The sequence below is a fragment of the Acanthisitta chloris genome, unplaced genomic scaffold, assembly GCF_000695815.1.
Source record: "Acanthisitta chloris isolate BGI_N310 unplaced genomic scaffold, ASM69581v1 scaffold776, whole genome shotgun sequence".
Taxonomy (NCBI): domain Eukaryota; kingdom Metazoa; phylum Chordata; class Aves; order Passeriformes; family Acanthisittidae; genus Acanthisitta; species Acanthisitta chloris.
Window position 1 is genome coordinate 58285 of NW_008678499.1, and position 22870 is coordinate 81154.

General features: G+C 40.0%; 1 protein-coding gene across 1 annotated transcript in view; it reads right to left on the minus strand.

Moving 5' to 3' along the window:
• Window positions 1-22870, minus strand: part of LOC103804280 (synapsin-2-like) — a 51344-nt gene that overhangs the window by 27137 nt on the left and 1337 nt on the right. Inside the window, exons 2-5 of the mRNA XM_009076883.1 lie at window positions 21293-21355; window positions 18769-18911; window positions 13537-13611; window positions 9284-9386 (exon numbers count right to left, since the gene is read on the minus strand). Of these exons, the coding sequence (XP_009075131.1) occupies window positions 9284-9386; window positions 13537-13611; window positions 18769-18911; window positions 21293-21355 (384 nt within the window). The remainder of the gene's footprint in view (window positions 1-9283; window positions 9387-13536; window positions 13612-18768; window positions 18912-21292; window positions 21356-22870) is intronic.

Genomic DNA, 22870 nt, shown 5'->3' on the forward strand with positions numbered 1-22870 from the left:
TACCATAAATTTTAACAATCATAGTTTAAAGTGGAACATACTCAATGGTTTTACTCAATTGAGAGAAAAGCATTGAATCAGTAAGAGTTGATATTTCTGAAGGGATAAAATGTAGCCTTGCAGGTTGTGTGGCTCTTGAAACACAAATCTTTGTGGATTGACTTTAATAGTAATTTCTCCTCAGTTACTCTATTAAAATTGTCATAATGCTTAAAGAGCCACTTCATTGTATCATGAACTGTTTCTTGCAAGAGTAATATGCACCATGGCTGGGGGAGGAGGCAGCTATATGTGCCAGAGACTTTGGCCAGGACTGTTAAGTGTTAACAATGACTGAATACAGAATATCTTGATGGCATTGGGTGTTTGGTTGTCCACTGCAAACTACTACAAGATTTTCATAGAGGGACTGCAGCCTAGAAATCTGTCCCCCTTGAAGGCAGGATTTAATGACAGCTATTTTTGAAAACATGCACTACCAGGTGTATGTTAACCCCCCTCTTACTCAACATCAGTTAGATGTTTCACAAATGTGTGAAGAAAACCTCACTTTGTTTACCATCTGCCTACATTAAAACAATTAGTTGGAATGACTGTGAAATAAATTGCCTAAAATAAGGTCCTGTCAAAGGATTAGACAGGATTAAGATCTGAAGAACCTTAATTTGGACTGAATTTGAACTGAATTTTGGGTTTTAAGCACTACTACAACTGCAAGTTTATGCACAAACATTCTTTAGGAGATATTGCCATGGTGTTTAGCAGAGCATGTGGGAAAAGTGTGGCTAAGGTTAAAATAAGAAGCTTTGAGGTGTTGCTCAAGTCTTCATGTCCACTTCAGTAGAGAAGATCTTACACTCCCTGAAGACAGGATTTTGAAGCACAGCTACCATAGTTCCATATCAAGGCAGTTTCAAACACATTCGGCATTATAAACCAGAGCCATTTGCCCTTGCCAATCACTGTCACTTCGACAGCTGTCAACGTTTTAAAATCCTTTTGTTCATTGCCACACTGGAACAAATATTGCTGGCCAAAGATATGCTGAACCTACCACCAAACACGCACTGAGTCCAATGCCCAGTCCTGGGTGATGGTAAGCTCTAAGCACAAATAGAGCAGCCAAAGTGGCAGAATAAGAAGTAAAGCAACATATTAGCAGGAAAACTACTGAACCCAAATGAAATATCACTAAACAGCTTAGTGAGTAAAAGATTTCCAAGGCTGAAGAGTGGTTCAGTTGCAGGAGACTGTCCAAGTTAGTGACTGATGGGCCTGGAGATGCTGTGTGGGTGGGCAGCAGTCCCAGCTGGTAGGAGGTTGAAGGGCTCTTACTCCTTGCAGTCCTGAGGGGGAATGGCTAGAGTGTCCTGAGCACAGCATTCACAGCCAGCACTGCTTGTGGCTGCCAGGACGGGGCTGAGCTTCCCTCTCTTGGTGCTGCTGTGCCCCTGAGGGACAGGTGTCAAGCTGACTAAGAGAGAACTTCTGCTACTCTTTGGCAAAGCAGCTGAGATCAAGGTCAATGCTTCACAGGGTGGGCTTTGGTGGGGGAGTTTTTTCATTTCTTTAAGAGAATGCAGTCTATTTTCCTTCCTAATAAAATAATCAATGGCTTTTGTAAGAAATCAGTAACATTTTATCTGAATGTATATTAAGAATAGCACTAACAGTTTTTAAAACAGGAATGTCATGCTGGCATTTCCCCCACTTCAGAAGACTTGACAAAGTTTAAACATACACAAAGCACCCTGTTTATAAATAGTCTATTTACAGCCTGTACTAGTTTTAAATACCATTTAAAACCAGCCAGTTTTTATTTCAGTACATAGTTCAGCTATTTAAAATATTGGGGTTTCCCACTAAGAAGAGGATTTTATAGAAAAAAAGCATCTGTAGTTTATAAAATCAAGTCTGTTCCTTTCGCAGATGCCAGTAAAAACTTGGGTCACTATGAATTACAGTCATTTCATTCATATAATTGTTAACTTTCAATTATTTGCATTTCAGTAACCAATTCTGTGAGCTGAATTTCTCTTATCACCCAGGAGCTGAGTGTATATCTATTGACAGTTGTTATGGAAACTACAGCAGCATGTTGAAGTCAACACAATTCTGTGATGAACCTTTCAGTGCAGGACCTTTTACTTTAGCATGTTCAGCACAATTCTGTGATGAGCCAAAACACTGACCTTTCAGTGCAGGACCTTTTACTTTAAAACCTTACTTTGTGCCCTTCACTGCTAGGGTGGCTAAGGCAAATATCTGAAATTTGGGCTGCAACACTGAGACACAGGAAAGAGAAGAGAAATGCTGATTACCTAATGAATAGGAGAGAAAATGGGATGGGATTAATAAAGGGCACAATTCTGTGATGAGCCAAAACACTGACCTTTCAGTGCAGGACCTTTTACTTTAAAACCTTACTTTGTGCCCTTCACTGCTAGGGTGGCTAAGGCAAATATCTGAAATTTGGGCTGCAACACTGAGACACAGGAAAGAGAAGAGAAATGCTGATTACCTAATGAATAGGAGAGAAAATGGGATGGGATTAATAAAGGAGCCAGAGCAATTATAAGATACCAGTAATTGCAAAGGGGTCATCTTCTTTGAGGGAGAAACTCCTCTGACTGCCACTGCCCAGACACAGCTCTATTGCATCATATGTTTACCACCAAAGACTGAAGATGTCTTGGTCAGAGCTTTCTGAAGACCCAGCCCAAATGGTTCTGGGAAAGGCAGAGCTGTGGAGGTTAAATGAAGGGCAAAGGTAAAGAACTGTGGATACAGTAGAAGAAAGTGGTGGTTGTCAGGATGCTGAAATCCATGCAGAAACAGATAGAGGGCTTGTCACTCAGCAGTGCCCAAGGAGCCTGACAGGATAATGATATATGGATTTCCTATGGAAAAAGACCTATGAATTCCAGGAGAAGGTAGGATAATTGCTAAGTGCAGAGGAAGGAGGAATTAATTTCACTATGAGAAAATTCACAGGGTAATTCAGAGGGTAACTGTGAAGGTCCATGCTTGAGAGTGTGAGAACTGGGAAAAACCCTTGACTTTGGGATGTGAATAGGAGAAGTTGGATTGTGTGATACTGCCACGTCAGGCATGAGTTATTTTTCGGGGTTGCTTGTGTGGGACCTGAATATCTCCAATAGTGCTGAAAGTTTTGACTGTAAAGGCAGAGGCTGATACAGATTATAATTTAAGAGTTCTAAGTATGGAAAAGTCATTGACATAAAGAAAAACTAAGAGTTTGAGGAGGTTATTTAAGACTAAATGGGACTAAGAAGAGATGGTGTGATTTCTGAGAAGTGAGGGAGTGACCAGATATGAAGTAATCTCAGGGCTTTCCCTCAGACTCAGGGATAATTTGTCTCTGGAAACACAACCACACCTGAGAAGTCAGAAGGGGTTGTACAGCAGAAAATAGTGGTGACTGCTAGGAAACTTTTACAGTCCCTCCTGTGGTGGGTGAGTAACAACATCTGCAGGAAAAGTAAGAACAGCTGGGAAAGTGCATCACGCATTCCTAGAGGAAGGATCCAGTGCCTACAGACAAATTTATATGGTCTTGACTTAATCTGGAATGAAAACAAACCAAGCAAATGATTTCTACAGCCAATCAAAATCACTGGATGAAGCTGAATTTGTATCTTATGAACTCATGCAAAGGTGGTAGATTAGAAAAGGGTAAAAATGTATAGAAAATGCAGTTAATATATCTGAGAAAAATAGAAGCACTTCAAAGAGAATATGTGAAAGAGATTGTTTCAGTCTATACACTAACAATTAATTTAACACCACATGAATTTCCCTGTGAAATAATAACAGATTAATATCCCTATTAATAGTGTGGTTCATTACTTGCAGCAGAAAACATTAAGGCAGTCACAAATAAGAAGTGCTATTGCTGTGAATTTAAAATCTAAACAGAGGTATTTCAACAATAGGTACAATAAACAAATATTAGGTGTAAAAATATTAGTGAATAATTATCCTTAGGATAAATCTTGCTCCATTGAAATGAAAACCAGTGTCCTAGCAAAACAGATTCAGCCCCTTCAGTAACTGTGTCACTAGATACACTTCATTTACTTTTCTGTCTACTAGAACAGCTGATGTCATTATTTCTGGAATGCTGTCTGGAAAATTTCAGTGGATAAAATCTGTTACTTCCCAAATGTATAAAAAAAGGCCATTCAATAAACCGATATTTTCTGTCACATGAAGCCTACATATGAAGGAATATATTAATGAATTCAGCACTGATGCAAAAATCTTAATTTAAAAGCTTGTTTTTTCCTAGAATTGTATCTTCTTAGCCATTTCTTATTAAGTTATATTAAGTCCTATCAGGAATAATTAAGTTATATTAACCCCTAATAGGAAATGTAGGAAGGCTCATTATTTTGGAAACAGGAATTTTCACAGAGGAATGTGGTCTGTATTGCAACTGAGTTATACCACCAAAAGAGTAGGTTTAGGCTTCTAAATGCTCAAAACTTCGTATAGTCCCAGATAAATGACAACCAGTAAATTATGAGAGACTTCCAATTTTATCAGCTATTAGAGCTGGATTTAGTTCCCTTCCTCAGCTGAACGGGGGGCATTCTTTAATGGGTGGAAAGATGGAAGAGGAAAGCTTAGCTTCTGAGCACTTGGCAGAGAGCATTAGGGGCTCCTGCTCATGAAATTGTGCCTCAGCCAGTGCCACAGCTCAATCTGAGCTGTAAACTGAATCCTGTAGCACTTCCTAGAAAGCACAGCTCCACATACAGTTGGGCACAAATACTATTTCTTCATTTCTTATACTGCTTCACAGTGGCTGAAAGTTTTCTTTCTGGAATCCAAATGGTTTGCATCTTTCTAGGTTACAAAGCACTTGGAAGGTAATTTTAATGCAGCTCAGGGTAAAATTAAGTAAGCAGAAAAAAGACACCTGCAGCAGCCACTCACCCATTCAATTCTGAGCCAAATTTGGGAGATTGCCTGTGAGGCCACTGTGAAGGATTCTCTGACATTGGTTCTCCTTTACTACCTACCACGATAGGAGATGTTGTTTTATTTCCAGAGGTTTGGTTCCCCAAGAATGAAACATGAAAGATAATATTCAGCAGTCAGAAATATAAAAAATGCTTAAGTATCTGTTCCTTCTTCTACAGGAGTGCTATGTTAAAAAGGGAAAGATTAGAAGTCCTTCCTATATTTAAGAAGTTAAAAGTTTAATGGACTTTAATTTGATGTCTTCTTAGGAAGAACTGGAGAGACAGTTCAATAGCTGCATGTTGCAATGATGTGTTAAAAATGTTGTTTCTGCAGCTTGTCTCTGGCATGGTGATGCTTGGGAGCTGAGTATTCCCATTGAGGGGAAAAGAATAGACACTAAATGAACAGATAAGGCTTACACAGAATAATAACTTGGCCCTTCTCCTGATCAGCCTGACAGCCCCTCCATTTAGCCAGGTGATTCCTTAATTGCTTTGTTGCTTCCTTGTAGGTGTTTAAAGACAGTTCCTTGGAGTCCAGCAGTAGCAGAGAAGAAGAATCATTGGGTCTTCCTGGAGAAGGCACTTTCTTCCAGGGAACCACACTTAGAAAACCGTGTTCTTTCAAAAGCCAAAGTTACCTCTTACAGGCCCCATCTGAAAACTGTAGAGATCCTGAAGCTTCACAGGAAAACAGAGGTTGTTTTGTGCTTGAAAATATTATGACTTCAATATTTCATCCTTCCTGTCTTCAAACAAGTTGGTCTGGATTTTTTTCCTGGGGATGCATGAGGTATCCCTCAACTGCATAGCAAGAAGGCACAAATGGACATCCTTCAATTTTCAACTGGGAGTAGCATTTAGAGCAGTGTGGAAAGATGAATGGTACACTAAAAACATATCCTTTTCAGAATGTTTGGGAAATAATAGTACTATTGGCTTCAGCTTGGTCAAGTGACCAGAAATCTTAGGGTGGCTATAGAAAGATGAAGATGTTGATGCACAAACTAGCACTGGGGAAGTGACCCAAATCTATAAAATGGACCCAAATTGTACCACCCAAAGCTATAAAATGTTGTGAGGGGCTGTACTTACACTGCAATGCCTTGGGTTTTTATTACATTGAGACCTACTTGGTCAAAGGAATATGCACATTTCATGAGGGAGGCAGCTGCAAGATGCTAACAGTAACAAAGATCTGTGCATTTCTTTATTTCATAAAAGGTCTATGTATGCAAATATTAAATGTCTAAAAATATACTTCAGTGTCACTAAATATCTGTAATTTTTTTTCTTGCCTCTTAGTTCTCTAACCTTTCCAGGTTATTGCTGAATGGTCATTGCTCTGCTGGCTTTAATAACACATTTTCCCATGTTGAAAGGACACAAAAAGGAGAAGGTGCAGACAGTCTTCTACTCTTCATGGTGTCACAGAATTCTGGTGCAATGACTGTTCAAATTACAGGGTAATAACTGTTGATGTAAGCTGGCTCTTTAGGACCAAACCATCATAAGTTTTACAGATGTTCTGTTGGATGTGAACTTTGCAAATAGTTCTACATTTCAATGTCTTATACAGATTCTAAACATCCTTGCTGATGAGCATTGCCATCTTCCAAACAATTCAGCTGATTCTGTACAACAGCAAGAATTACCATGCTTCTAGCCACTCTTTTTTTTAATTGCAACATCTATTCTGTACACTAATTAAAATGCTCTCTAAACCCAGCTCCTGATGCATCCTGCAGTTCTTAGAATTCTGGGGGTTAGAAAGTATGGCTGTGTCTGGCATGGCAAATGAGGGGATTTGTTCAGAAGCAGGAAGTCAGGCAGTCTCTCAGGCCATTCTAGATTTGCACTGGCTATTTCATGTTCAAAAAAGCTGCTCCCCCTTCTCCCACCCAGCAGACCTCCCAGGCCTGCTGCAGGTCTTAGCCTGTGTGTCTGGCATCACTGGAGGCTGATGGTGCTTGCTAGCTTGGCTCAGAAACTAAAAATACTGTGAAATATCAAAAATGTGGACACAGTCAAGTTCAGTGAATAGAAAAGAAGAGCATTTAGTTTGACAGGAACTTGCTAACTGAGGAATGCCACAGAGGTGTCAGCTGTTACAATAAAGGCAACACCCTTCACTTCCACAGGAAGCAGGGATGGTCCAACTCTGTACTGGTACAGGTAGAGCAGGATGAAAAGAAAATAGGGAATAAAAGAGATGAGTAGGACGGACTTAGTAGTGTGAGTTGATGCCAGTAATTTCTCAGACTAGCTTTAGCCACAGTATATAAGAATGCCACAGAGGTGTCAGCTGTTACAATAAAGGCAACACCCTTCACTTCCACAGGAAGCAGGGATGGTCCAACTCTGTACTGGTACAGGTAGAGCAGGATGAAAAGAAAATAGGGAATAAAAGAGATGAGTAGGACGGACTTAGTAGTGTGAGTTGATGCCAGTAATTTCTCAGACTAGCTTTAGCCACAGTATATAAGAAACAACATAGACTTAGTAGTGTGAGTTGATGCCAGTCATTTCCCAGACTAGCTTTAGCCACAGTATATAAGAAACAACATGGACAATGTGTGAAATCTCTAGTTCTTACAAGAACAGACTTGTTAAATGCAATCCTACTTGTTTTGTATCTTTTTCCATGCAATCTTTCAGTTTTTAACTACTATTCTGTGAGATAATGTAAATAAGATCATATCTGAAAATAACCTACATTTCTTTATAGTTTAAATGGTGAGGTTGAAATTTATTGTATCAAGGGCAGCCAAATCAACATGAACTATCTCAAATGTAATGAGTTTAGATAAATGGAGGTGTGTGCAAAAGGCTGAGGCCCATGCTCTAGGAGGCTGTAGGAGCTGCAAAGTATCCTACCATGCTTTAAATGGCACAGGGAGGCTGCCAAAGCCCAACTGCTGCAGAGGAGCTCACATGTGCAGGAATCAACACCTTCCTAGGAAGAAGATGTGCTTGAGATACACCATGGCTACAGCCAAGCTGTGAAGCCACACACATGACAAATGCTGTGTTCAGGAATTTGCTCGAGAGTGTATCATCAGGGGTCAGAGCAGTCTGACTGCAGAAAGAGGAAAACACCTTTTCTTCACTCTTTTATATCTCAGTCAGATGCCATTTGGTCAAGCACTCAGATTGGACAGGAACTTTGGGGTGCAGTGGAGGGGAAAGGCTGCACTATACGAAGGAGCAACAGAGAAGGTTCAGTGTGGAATCCTAAATTCCAGGCTACAATGGGTTTTGATACATTAAGTTCTGATTTGGCCAGGTAGATAAGGAAACAGGATGTCTTGAAATCCTCCTCAGTCTCCCCGGAGGCAGTGACTGATTCTGTTTATTTAACACTGAGAGCTGCTTGGCCCTGGAAAGTGCTATTGATTGATCTGGGAATGAATAGCAATTGCAATAGTGATAACTGGATCTGTGAAACTAGAAGAGAACAAAATACGTAAAACTGTTTTACTATGACAAAACAGAAGTTTTCACTTCTACAAAGCTTTTCTGTTATAAGTGGACACAAATAACTAGAAAGGGTTAATCCCCATAATCTCCAGGTTATTCTTATGGTTTAGAAAAAATGTTCTTACTTTTGCTTTATCAGCTTCTTTTGGAGTGGGGAGATTCTGCAGATCCTTGCCTAACTCCTGAACAAAATTCTAAGAACCTGGAAGATGCTGAAGAAATGCTCAGTGGTGTGATAGGCAAGTGATGATAGCTTGTTTTGTGGCTAACCAAAGTGATATTTCTCCAGAATAAACTTAAGGTAAATTAAAAACTTACACCTTTCAAAATTACCTACAGCAGAAACTTCTGATTCATGACAATTCAGATCTTCAGGGTAATATTTAGGCTAGAAAAAAAAGTAAAGTTGTTTCCAGTTCATTCTTAATCTCCTTTGCCATGGAAAGGTATAATTTTGTTGGGGTTCCCTTGGGATAATGCTATCTATAAACCTTCCAGGAAAAACTGGTAGGCTTGCTCAGGAAAGAAATCATAAGGGTTGGGAAAATGTGACATCCACATTTGGTTTTGTTTTGCAGTTTGTGTACATTTCCTCAAACACTAAAAGACATTACCATCTATATGGTTACATTTTCCAGCAAACCTTGCCACTAATTTGGATGTGTGGCTTTGTATTATGATTTCAACGGTACTCAGAAATACACAGCTTGTCCTGAAACACAAATAAGCCAAAGCCTAACTATCCAAAATGTTCTTTACTTGGGTGTTTGCAATATACCAAAACATATATTGAAAGAAGTGGGATTGCTTACCTCAAAAATATAATCTTTTCCATCCTTTCCATGTACAGCTTTAACAGCACAGATGTCCAAACCACCAAATATTTCAGAACAGGTGTCAACCCAAAGCTTGTACCTGTTTCATAAAAATAATTTTTCTGTGAGTAACTCATCAGGCTCCTGATTTTCTACAGGCTTACCTAACAATGTATTTTATATAACATTTGCCCTGAGTTCAGAATTATCACTATATAGTCAGTTTTATTGAATTTGTATTTCTCAGAATAGTAGCCTAGAGGTTCTGGCCTGGTTAATGTTCACAGTAGGTTCCAACAAAGCTGTGGCTCTGGATCCTGACCTAGTGTTATGCTGGATTCTGTCCCAGTTTATATTGGTCCTAATGTGTGTTTTCTCTCAACTGGGAGTAACCCGAAGATAAGCTCTGCTGAAACACAAACAGCATTTAGCTCTGTCCCCCGTGCACTGCCAGTGCCTTGATGCTAGTACAGTTGGCTGCTCATGGCTGTGCTGCATGGGAGAGCTCCACAGGGGAAGGATTTATCATCTGACCAGTTTCTGTGGCTTCAGAGATGCCAAGGGGTTTTAGAAAGTAGGGAATAGGGCTTGTGTTTTCTTGGGCAATTACAAGTTGTGCATCCATGCCCAGATACAAGTGTGACATTCCTCTTGCCTATTGTGTTGGCAGTGTACTTAGTTATGGATGGAGTTTATTCTTTTAACAGAAAAATGAAGGAGAGTTTCCAGCTTAAATCACAGACCCAACTGTGTTCCAAAGGAGCCATGATAGCTTTCTACCTACACTGCATGTGGCACAAGAGAAATCCACCCAGAACAACCCTTAAGATGATGCAAGAGAACCAGATGTGTGACGCCACTTAAGAGTTTCATAGGATGAAGACATGGATAATGTTCTTCATGTAGGGTTATAGACAGCTACAGCAAAATTCAACTGGGGTTTAAAGAATTGCAAGGAAACCTACAGCTCCTGAAAGAGGATATTTCATACAGTACTGAATGTAAGAAATCCTCTGTTTATTTTGTACCATGATGGTAAGAAATAGGGACTGAGGAATGGACAGTTTACCTTTTCTACATGCAGTAATATGATTTATTTTTCTTTATGAATAGAGACATTATCTGACCAACAAGGGGACAAAGTGGGACTTGCTAGAAAGAGTGAGGCAATTCCTGTGATCAAGTGCAGAGCTGCTGGTGCCATCCCAGAAGCACCAGTGCTCTGCTGAGAGCAGCCTGGGGTGATGTAAGCTGTGTGTGCTTCCTAATGGCAGGGGCTGACTCACAGCCACAGAATAGCCCTGGGAATGGTCAATAACTGATAGCAGAGCTGTGCATGGGCATCAGTCAGTGGTGATATGATCTTGAAAGGTTGTGTAGGCAGATGTCACAGCGACACCATTTGAAGGACATGATTTGCTTAAAACCTCCAGTTTTAAAGCAGCAATTTATCATGAACTTTTTCTCCTTGGTTGGCTAACACTTGAGGATAAACAAGAGCTCTTTCCTCCTACAGACCCTCTCCTGCTCTCTCTTGCTCCAGCCCTTGAGCCATGATGATAGATGTGCCACCTCATAGTATTTTCCATTGCAAAAGAATTCCATTGCAAAATGGCATTTGACTTCACTGTAGGATCAAAGGAAACTTGTTGCTGGACTGAGAGTCTTATTCATGTATAAATATCTTCAGTAACAGCATCCGTTCCAAGTAAACTTATTAGGTCACATTCCTTATATTTTCTTATATCAAGTCTGTTCCAGTGGAAAAGTTTTTCTTTTAAGCAGAATACAAAAGAAATTGATACAACTGTTTGAAAAGATCCTGATGGTAATATCAGCAATGAAAATACTTTTTTTTTCCTGTGAGAAACATGCTTTTTGTCCAATAAAAGAGGTTTTTTTGGATGCCTGACAGTTTCAACATCTGTAGATGCACTGACTGACTGGACTGCTTGCATGCACTTGCTTATAAATAACTTTTTTCTGCTGTAAAATACCCTGTATTTTAGAAAGTCATGAGGACAGCAAAGCTTGTCTTCAACAGTAAATATCTGGACTTTATACGAAGAAAAAAAAAGACATTTTCTTTAAGATATTGAAACATCCATCAGATTTATGAAAGTATTTTTAATAGTCTATCTTCTGCCAACAAACACAGAGCTGGAAAAATACAGTTACATTTGGAAACAGAGGTTTTGGAAGGAGCAGCCTGTAGTGTTTTAAACTCAAGGCTTGCACAGTAGGTTTGACAAAAGGTCACGGTTCTGATTTTCCCAGAGTCAACAATACAGTGTGCAGCAGCCTTAGAACTGACAGGTCAGAAAGGATTGTTCCCCAGGTGAGAGGAGATATCAGGTGTGCCAGGTGAGGGGTGCACTGTTGGCACAGGTCTGTTCCTCAAGGCTGTGTGGGCAGCAGAGCCTCTGAACCAAAGGGGTCAGTGAGCAATGTGCTTCTTCTCTGCCTCACCACTGTCCTTTAACTGTGCCACAGACTTTCTGTTCGAAACTTCTAGATTCAGATTTGTATGCAGTCAGTGATAACAATCAGGCAGTGCTTTCAAAGCACTTCTTCCTCATTGCTGCTGTGTGTTCTAAACAAAATGCATCAGATCTGATTGCTTTGGCTATGTCGGGAAACTACTTCAGCTCCTCAGAAAACTTGATTTTCCCCTTCTCTCCCTTGCCATGCTGTGTGCACTCAGTGGGTAATCACACAGGGCTGTGCCATACATACCCCACTCTCTTAGGAGAAAATATCTGTATTTTCTGTGCTTTTGGCTTCATCAGCATAAAAGAAGCTTTGTATTGTTGGCCAGTGTTTTAATGGGAAAATACCTATTATGCTCTAATTAAGTGACATTCAAAAATGGAAACAGAAGCAAAGCACATGGAGCATTTAGTGAGGTGCAGGGCAAGAGGAGCATTTCCCACCCACCACCCATACTGCTACTGTTTAGCTTTCCTCACAGCAGAACTGAAGTGCCTGTGTTTTCACAGAGCAACAGCCCATGGACTGTAATTACACACACCAAAGCACACTCTCACTTTTCCCTCCCGGTGAAGACATAACCTCACTTTCGAGAGGAAGGTGGGAGGGGAATGAGAAAGAGAAAATAACGTGGCTCCAGTCCATCCCCAGAGGGGAGATCAGCGAGGACACAGTCTAGACAGGGGTTGGACAGCAGGGAGCTGTAATTCCAGTCTTACTTGTTTTCACCTTTCCAGGGCAGGCAATGGTTCAGTTCCTGTGTCTCCCTCAGCTCATAAGAGGTACCAAGTTGTAGGTTCCAGACTTTAAAAAAACCCAACAAACAAAGCCCCAAAACACCAGAAAAGGGCTTCTGTTGAACTTTAAAACACCTTTTAAATTATACTTTTATTGTACAGACTTTTTTCAGCTTCTGCTAGTAGCAACCTTTGGAGAAGCTGAACAACAGAAATTTCTCAGCCATCCAAGCCATCTCAGCCTCTCAGATTTATTTTGCAGGGAAAAGAGGTTTACATGCTGTGGAGGAACTTGGAGCGAATGAGCAGCACTGAGAGAAGAGTTCTGTTGGTAGAAGATCTGAGATACAAAATGGTACTGCATCAATGTTTTACACTGGATTAAAAAATATTATCCAGATAAGAATGGGAGGGAAAAAGGAAAGCACAGTAAACCAAAGAACAGAACTGGAGTGACAGCACAAGGGAAATAAGCTTCAGTTTATCCCAGCAGCTGGGGAAGAAGCCTCACAGTGTTGTTTAGTAGAAGTTTATAAAATAAAAAGTAATTTAGGACTAAGAGTAGAAAAGAGAAATGTGATTTAAATAGGCAAAATAAAGACTGGATTGCTTGGTTATGCTAAAGGATGTAGAAAGAGAAAAGTTTAAAACAGTGTGCAAGGGGTAAGACTGCTAGGGAAAAGAGGGCAAATGGACCAGAAGAAATGACTGACAGGTTGAATCTGTAAAAATAAGTTTTCTGAAGGTAATTCCAGAGGTTTTCTGGGTGCAGACATGGATGTAGGAACCCAAGGGTGCATGTAAGCACCTAAGGCTACTAAGTGTGGTTGGTTAACTCTGAGACAAACCATATGGAACCCTTGGCTCATGTTCTTTCATCTCATTGAAATACTTTTTTCTCCAAAATGAACACAAGGCCTGCACCTACTCTGAATTGCATATTAACAATGTGAGTTTTAAAAAATTCATTTAAAATAAAATTCTGTTAATATTTAATTACCTTTTACATGAGAGTCCACTTACTTATCTGACATAGCAATTTGTTCCAGCATTGCAGAGCCCGTGTTTGTCTTCCAGTTTCCGGATATGGAAGTTCTCCTGAAAGGGGGGAAATATTACAAGACAGCCAGTGGTTTCACATTTTCACTCTCTCTTAGATTACTCTGCTTTTCACATGAGTACTATAGCAGTATTTACACCTTTTTTTTTTTTTAAATCAGCTTCTAACAGTGCATCTAAATCTCAAGGAATTCTAAGAGCCATTGCCATTGTCAGTAATACTCACTTCACTGGAGGCATGTTGTGAGGTATGACAGTGCTGTGAAGTTTCTGTTCCCTGTTCATTCATTTAAGACCTTTTTAAAAACCCCAACCAACTGTGATTGTCAGTGTGAGCAATAAGTTGGTATCAGTTATAAAGGAACTGAATAGCCTGTAACACACTGTTACTGCAGATACCAATGTCAAGAAGCTGCAACTTCAGCTTCTCATTTCATACCACTGCAGGGTTAGGTCTCAATACTTCAAAACCAAGATATCTATGTTTCTAACAGCTCTGAAGGGATTTCATATCTGTTTTGGAGCTGGATTTTGGTTTCGCCTCCAGTTTTCACTCTTTGCTATTTACTAATATAATCTAAATGGTCTATGTTGGGACCTGAGTACATCTTCTATTTAATCTCTAAGAAAAAAAATTCATGTAAAGTTTTTTTCTCCTCAGACCTTGGGACTGCTACGAGGGCTGAGAAGATTACTGCTTTCTGAAACCCAAATGCTGTACTGGGAATAGGCTGAGGATACAAGTTATGAAGTGTTTCCAGTTAGTAAAATCATAGGAACATCTGTAATGCATTAGAAGTATATTAGGCAGCAGCTATAGTTTTCTCTCCATTTTTCCATTAACTTAATTACGAGGGTCAGTAGCAATTGTGGGGGAATGTTGACTTTTCTATGGGAGCCTCATAAAGTTAGCTGAATTTTAAAGCAGAAAGTTCTTCTATGATGCCATGTTTTTTGCTGACGTGGGAGAAACTAGTGAAAGGGGAATGTGCATGTTGAGTGCTGCATGGAAGGAAACCTTGCCTGTAATAGGCTATGTCATGCTGTCTGATTCATTTTTAAAGTGATATTTATATCACTTAGGTTAATTACCACTCTCCACACACATTCTGCATCAGAGTATGCAGCAGCACACTTCTCACAAATCACAATTCGATTCTATTGCAGACTTCTCACAGGCATTCAGTAGAGTGTCCTACTTTAGGTGTCTTTTAGGAAGCAAGTTGTCACCAAATCAGGATAAAAAGTTGTCCTGAAGATGTTTAGCAAGTATTTAGTGTAAGATCCTCAACTGGAGTGATGCAATCTCATCACTACTAATTAAAGAAGAAAGATGGTTTGCTTTAAGCACTGCTTTCACTCCACAATGGGAAAAGCTCCCTATTGAACCTGAAGAAGTCTCATGGTGGATGCTTGGCTGGCTGTAAGGATGCTGTAGGGACCAGATGAGGATTGAGAGGAAGGCTATGGACACAGACTTAATTGGTGGAATCTCAGTAGCTTGTGGGCTTGACAGAGGTGAACTCCAGAACAAGAGGGGTTCCATTAGACCATGCTCAACTGGGACAAAACTACCCAACCAGACCATCTGGCACTCTAAACCCTAGATATGATTTCTGTAATTAACATATGAATTCCTATACTGACATATGTTGGTTTCCCACCCTTCTTTACTTCTGTTCTGATAATTGCCAAGAGTATTTCACATGGTTATTTCCTCCTCTTTTACTAAACACTGAATAATAAAACTCCTACACATTTGAGTGCTTTACACTTAGGCTTAACATGTTTGCACTGGATTTGGTCTTTGCAAGGAGGAAGAACTGTTTTAAAATTGCTAAACAATTCATAGTAACTTGAGCTTCCCCTTTTCCAACACCTTCCTGCTTTATTTAGTAGCATTTACAGTACCCAATCCAAATTGCTGGGACAGGCCCATGTCATCAGAAAAATATGTAGAAATGTCTGCCTACTATTCCTGGGTAGGCAGCCTGCTCTGTGGTTTGATCCTCTAGCACTATTTCTTTGGTTGATGTGCTCTACTTTTGGTTTATTGCCCTTTTGATCAAAGTACTGTAAGCTAGGGATTCAGAGTACTGCTTTTGGAGAGGAGATTTAGATATGGGGCTTTTGTATTTCTGTTTGCCTTCACTGTGTGTGACCCTTTTAAACTCTATTTCCTTGAAGTCAGCTGAATCCTGTCCGGGTACCCAGGGCAGTTAAGTATGCGTCACAAAGCGTTTGCAGGGGCTGTGGTATTTACAGGGCTCTAGTGCTGCATTTTGGCCATAATCTCTACTGACAGATGATAAGCACCAGTGTTTGGTGAGTCATGGATCCACTTATACCACAATTTCCCACAGAATTATAAAACTGAAGCTCTTAATAACTCTCTTTAAACTACAAAAACAAATGTTCAGCTGGTATTTTGTGTGGTGGCTCCCTAAGTGCTCTGTTCCTGTGTCACAGAACAAAATGAGAACCAGCTGTAAAACAATATTCTACTGACATCATGTATATGTATGCACATGAAGAATTTTTCAGACATTTGGTAAATCTTCTCCTTTCCATGATCCTTTGTAACAACGAATCAGTATTTCACTCGTGTGTGTGATTAAACTGTATGAAAGAATCTAGAGAAAAAATGATCGCTAGGCTTTTAGCATTTGGATGAACCCAGAGTTTCTGACTAGAAACTTAAAAATAAATAAAAGGTAGGAGGAACAGGCTGTCATTTTAACTTATTTTTGCTGTCCCTTAAGCCAACTGCTTCTTCTGTGAAAAAGAAACATTTATGTTTCAAAATGATAAATTTACCATGGCTCAGTCTTCCAAAATTATTCTAGACACTGAACAGCACTAAATTTCAAGTCAAAGTAAAAAAAGGAGGATTCTCTCCTATGAAATGTTGTAGCCCAATTTCTACCATAGGGGATGAGCCATCACATTACTAATATTGCATCTGGTGATTTATCATAGCCATTAAAGCTGGGCCTTATTCCTAAGCCTCTGCCACTTGGGAGCTGTAGGACTGGGAAAAATCAGCTCCCATTATTATAAACAACAGAAGAGGGGAGAGATCAGCAGTACAACACAAGCAATCTGCCTGTTAAAGCACCAGCAAGGAAGAAAAGTACCATCCAGCCTTGTGGAGGCAGAAAGAGTTGCATGGAAAGGTCTGTGGGGGAGAAGAAAGGCTGGTTGGGACTGGGAGCAGGGGGAGAGCAAGGCTGCTCAATGGCACTGAGGGAATCCCAGGGTAAGGCAGAACCTGGGGCAACCAAACAGGCTAGGCAGAAGGGGGAAGGACTAAGAGACAGCAGGGTTGAAGAGGTCTAGGAAAGCCGTGGGACTGGACCAAGAGATGGCCTGGACAGACAGACAGAGGTGACCTTGGAGCATAGGAGCACAGTGCCATGGAAAAACTAGGATGGGTGTGTTCAGGGAGGGGGCTAAAGCCAGGGAAATCAACAGTCTGGAGCACCAATGTAAGACAAGCAGAATTGGAATTCACTTTCCTGGACAAACTGGGGACTAAAAGCTGCATCATTCAGAAGCATTTGTTTGAGATTCTTATTGCCTATAGGGAGAGGTGGGGTAGGCCCAACACACCTGAATTTTGTAGGGAACCTAAGTCACATTTCTGTATCACTGAGAATTCTGAAAACCACCAACAGAGGATTCCAGAAACCTTTCAATCCTCACGAGCTTTTTGAGTGTCCTGCCTTGGTCACTGTGTACAGCTAACATTTCCAGTACTCTGTTTTCACAAACTTTATTCAATTTTGGGTTCAAAACAAAGCAGAAGGACTGAGTGTCCAAAACTGCTGGGTGGATCTGACCTATGGGAACAGTATTTCTACTCAGGTATGTGTTGTGCTTTCTTGAGGCCCCTCAAATGTACAGTGAGCAGTAGATGGACTACTGAGCTGTTCTGGAAAGGCCTAATCTTTGATGTTCTTTCTCAAGTGCCCCTTCAGTCATAGGTCAGGACAAGCCAGCAGTTACTAGGTTTTGATCCTGTGACAGTACTTTCTTAGTGGAGAAGTCGAGTATGTGGTCTTCCAATATCAACCTGAGGAGATATATTTTGCCTCTTCCCTGGGCAAAAGGCTGTACTTTCTCATAGAGCTTGTTGGCTGTTCCTAAATTATTTAACACTAAATTTCAACCCTGTGTTTTAAATTATAAAACATTTTATGCATTTGCTTTAACCCAGCTCCAACGTTTGCTTCTCTTGGTATTTATGGTTTGCTTGGAGTTCAAATGTTTCTAACTGATAAAGAACTTGACTGTACCTTTCAAATGTCAACATACAATGAATCTCTGATCCCTCCAATGTTCAGGAGTTCCTAGAGAAATATGTATGTGTATGTGGGTGTGCATATGTAAATGTATTTGTGTATTTTTATCCGTGTTCTGTTCTATTTCTCTTGCCTCAGAATTGTAAGCACGAAGGAACTGAGACATGAGATGATCTAACTTGTCTTAAACCCAGGAATGAAATGTGTGTATGTCAGATTACATTGCTTGATAATTGAAACAGAGTAAAAATATGCATACAGTTACCACAGCTCAACTGCTACATAATAACCTGTTTTGCTGCTCTGGCTTAATGTCTTTGAGACTGAAACACCCTTTTAGCCTCTCCTCTAGTCATGACCTTTAACCAAACACCTGGATTCTAAAATTAGAAGAGATTTTCAACCACATATGTGAAGGTCACTGTTAGATTGGAAGTTTTCTTACATGTGTTATGTTAAAAGGAGAGACTTTGTTCCATTGAAGGTTAGGACTCAGGTTTGTGTGAATGAATGCCATACAACTATCCTGAGATGGGGAAGAAAATTTGATCCTAAGTTGATGAAAAGATACAAATGAATGTGATGTAACAAGCCCCCTGTAAAAACAAATGCCCTTCCAACTGCTCCTTTCTTGAAATGAAAAGAATAAACACAGGTTAGCAGGAAAACCACTCCAGCAGGCTCACCTGTTGTCTTATTCTCCTCCTCCCAGTCACAATCAACTTAAAAAAGAGTCCTGATATATCTAGAAAATAAACATTCTTTCCAGAGGGTATGACAATGGAGGCATGGAGTCACCACATCAGCTCAGAGCCTCATGCAACAGTCTTGGTCTTATTGGAGCTTGTCAATTTTGAAACAAAGGACAAAAGAATATAAGGTTTTGGCTCACATGTATGCCTTGTAGTTACTGCCTATCTTTTGGATCCTGATGTCATATTTGGAGTCTATGAAGGGCTCAGTAGTGGCGTAGGTCTGAGTGAGTGCTACCACGCTGGCTATGTCCTGAAAATCGTAGTGGTTGTCTACCTTGATCTGCAGTCACCATGCCACAAGAAAACAGCATACACAAAAGAAAAGAGAGCAATTAGGAATAAAATGTAGAATTCAGTTGCAAATGGCATTCATGAGAAGTATGTTTTATGACAGCATCAGTTTATAAAAAAGTACTGGATATTTTATCTGATTTCTAGATTCTCTAACATTCCTGCATCAAAGTATCTGCTTCTCTAGGCAAAGTATTACCTGCTCATCTGTAGAAAGCAATTTGCAGACAGTGGAAGCTTATTTTGCTTAAATGGTTTTTTTTGAGTGGTGGTTGTCAGTCATAGGTCTGCAGGCTATAGAATTTTTCAAGGTGTGATGATATGTAACACTAATTTATACGGTTCTTGTTGATTCTGTAAATTGCTCACATAACTGAATGTATGTGGAGCTCACCATGTACTCTCACATGATCACATCAGCCTCTTCCATGAGGGAGGAGCTGAAGAGTCATGATACCCTGAGGAATGCACATTCCCATGGAGCACAGAGGGTTGGCTCAAGACAGTAGAAAGAGTTATTCTCATTTCTCCCACTTCTCTGCAAGGAGTTGGACTTTCTAGGAGTAGGATTTCCTAGCTGTGAACACTGTGCTAAGGTTTTGAATGGTGCTAAACCACCAACTTTAACATCTTGAAATAAAAGGGAGATGGAAAAGTGTGGAATATTGACCCAGGCAGAGAGGGGGAAGGAGATTTTAGAGGACAGAAGGAGGACAGAGGCATCACTTCTGGACCAGGAGGGTACATCTCTGTGGTTAACTCAAACAAAGCTGACTGAAGTGGGGAGTAAAAGCAACTAAGAAGAGAAGCCTTAGGGCTGGTAGAAAATGGGAGAGGGAAAGTGGAACTCCACCACACTGATCCAAAGTACATTTCAGAATGGCGAGGAAAGGAGGCAGGGATTAGTATTTCTCATGGTATCTAGCATTAGGGAGTGCAACTCTTTGCAAGCCCAGCATCCTGTTTGCTGGTACTGTCTCCTGGTACTTGAAAGGGAATGTGTGGGCCAGAGGGCACAGCTGGCAGATGGGACTTGCATATCAAATGGTGAAGCTAAAAACCCTGAAGCCTAAGTATTTCCTCCCAGCTTTCAGATGGAGACAGATACAGAGTAATCTGCCATTTGAGAGCCACAAAAGCAGATACCAGGCCTGGTTTCAACTTGAGTTTCTGAAAACTTACTGCCCTGTGCAAGTCTAATTGGGAGCACTGGAAACACTGCTGCCAGCAGTGCCCTCGGGGAGGCCTGGGGCAGGAGGAGAACCTGCCTCTGTGCTCTGACTAAGCAGCTCACTACAAAAGGCTGGCATTGAATCTATGAGGGCTTAAAATATTTTCTAGTTAAAAGAAAAATCTAGATTAATTTCTAGTTGTTTGATATGCTGAACATTTCTGTGCATGATTTCCATTTTCTATAAATGAGAGGTGAATACTGAAAGTACAGCATAAACATTCTAACACTTCACGTATGCAATCCACAGAAACTGCAGTTTAATTAGTGGTTAATTCTGCTCTCAATTAAATTGGTTGCTAAGTAAATCCACTGACCTACTAAATATTAAATAAAGTAAAACAGTCATAGGAAAAGAACATAGATACAGTACAACTTGTAATTTAATCAGTCTTCTATTTCTATTGCTAGTGACAAATATTATGTTCATGGAGCTTTTGCAAATTCAAGCTGATAATGTAACTATTCTCTGATGATTTGTTTTAAATCTAAAACATTTAAAGCACTGAAGTGTTTTCAGTGAGTGAAAGTAGTTACTCTGCAATGACTAGAAATAATCACTGATATCAGTGAAAGTGGGATTTAAATCATATCCCATCGACCCAGCACTGTGAGATAAGTGATACCAAAACAACTGTACTCACCACTGAAATGCAATTACTTTGGAGAAAGAAAGCAGCAGTTATATAGGAGTATGAAACAATCACAGAGAGTACATTAAGATAGGAAATGAATAAAAGTTCAGTATCAAGCTGAAACTAATAAAGAACCAAGGCAAAACCTTCCCATATTCCCAGGTCCAAAAAGTTGGATTGTGCAACAGACCTTGACTCTTAAATAGTTTCAGTGCAGTCAACTAAAGTAATAAACAAGGTTTTGCTTCAAGAAAGCATCTCAGCATGTTTCAAAGAATGTCCTATGTAGGGCAACAACTGCAGTGTGAAAATATATTGTGTATGTTGTTATTTTTCTAAAGAGAGATGCTTTCTTGAAGAACAGACAGGCAGAGATTTGCAAGGGAAGGGATCCAAGATGGAATTTGGACGGTGAGAAGTTAAAATACCCGGGAAGGGAACGAACATGCACAGTATTTCAGACAAACACCCAGGCTCCTAACATGCAATAAGCAGCATTTGCACCTTTCCCATGCCTGAATGAGCATGTCCAATCTTCACAACAACAGGAAAAGTTGGCATTGTTAGCTAAGGGGGGAAACAAAACAGACATGTTAGAGATAGCACTTGAGAGTTAAATGATTAAGCAACGTCATTTGTGGAAGTGACTTAAGCATGACCAGAATGTGGCCAAAGCTGTTCTCACCATGTGGCTCTTCAAACTGTTACTCATCTGTGTAAGACTATGTGCTCTGATGACTCGTTCTGTGTGTCTGCTGAGGGCTGTGTTATTCCCCATACAGCCAATTGCTGTATTTCTCTTTTCTGTATGTCTTTCAACTTCACGTTTAAACCCAATTTCTATTGTTTCCAATTTTAAGCTTTGCTCCTGTGTTTTCTGACCCATAAACTCACACTCTCCAAGGTTATAATCATTAATGAAGTCAAATTAACCACCTTTTCCCCTTGATTTCCATTGTTTTAGCACAGCTGTAAATACATTTTGTGACCACTTATGAAAGCAATGATGTCTAATTCACCAAAAAACTTTAAAGGCACATCCTAGTTTCTGATACAGAACACCCAACTTCTCGAGGGAATGCTCCAGCTATTGAGCAGAATGCAAGGAATAATTCAGCCATTGATTAGGAAATAGAACATACAAAGGGACATGAATATGCTTTATTCAATGAAATGGCAGTTCTGTCTCTCAGCAAGTGCTGTGAATAACCAGTTTTACTTCCATCATTCCTTTGAAGAAGTTTTAGGTCTCCCAGTCATGGGCACAGCTGTCACTCCTTTTTCTTCCGCCTAAAATGTACATATATTGAACCTCTATCAACCAAGCATAAACACACATACTTGGGAGAAAAGGATTATAACTAGAAATAAAATCTGAAGGACCTCAGCATCTAATAAAACTGGGCTGCAGCAGGACAGTAAGTGTTACAGGCTCTGAAACCTTTATTTAGTGCTACATTTCAACACAGTAAATAGAATCAAAGGCAATACTGATGCTTTAGGAAATGGACTAAGAATTACTAGAGGCTTTAAGAGACGTTAATTTTCCAAATACTTACAAAGGATTGTCAAGAGGTTAAATGGAGTTCACACTTATCTCACTGTGCTTTGCACAACATTGCACAGAAACACACAGACACAAACAGACATTTGTACAGAGTGACATCGAGATCAAGAGATAAAGAATAGGAAGGTCACTTGGCATTTGGCAACATCCAAACCTATTTGTAGGGTTATAAAGCTAATTACAACTCACATATGCTTTTCTTGTATTCCAAGCAATTGTTTCCAGTAAGACTTAAGAACACCTGTTTTGAAAATACTGCAACTGAAAGGCAAATCTGCACAGGAGCAAGTGGCATCCAGTGTAAGGTCCATATTCCACACGACTTACCCTCACATTGTCAGTGCAAGACAGGAATCTACTGGTTTTGGATGGACTCTGACTTTCCCAAAATGTATATAGATGCAATATTGGTTTGCTCCAGCTTTAAAAAAGACATAGGTAAAGAACATCCTAAGCAAACATCTGGGTTTTTTTTTTACAGAATCTCAGTTTCTCATCTGCCTGATCAGAACAAA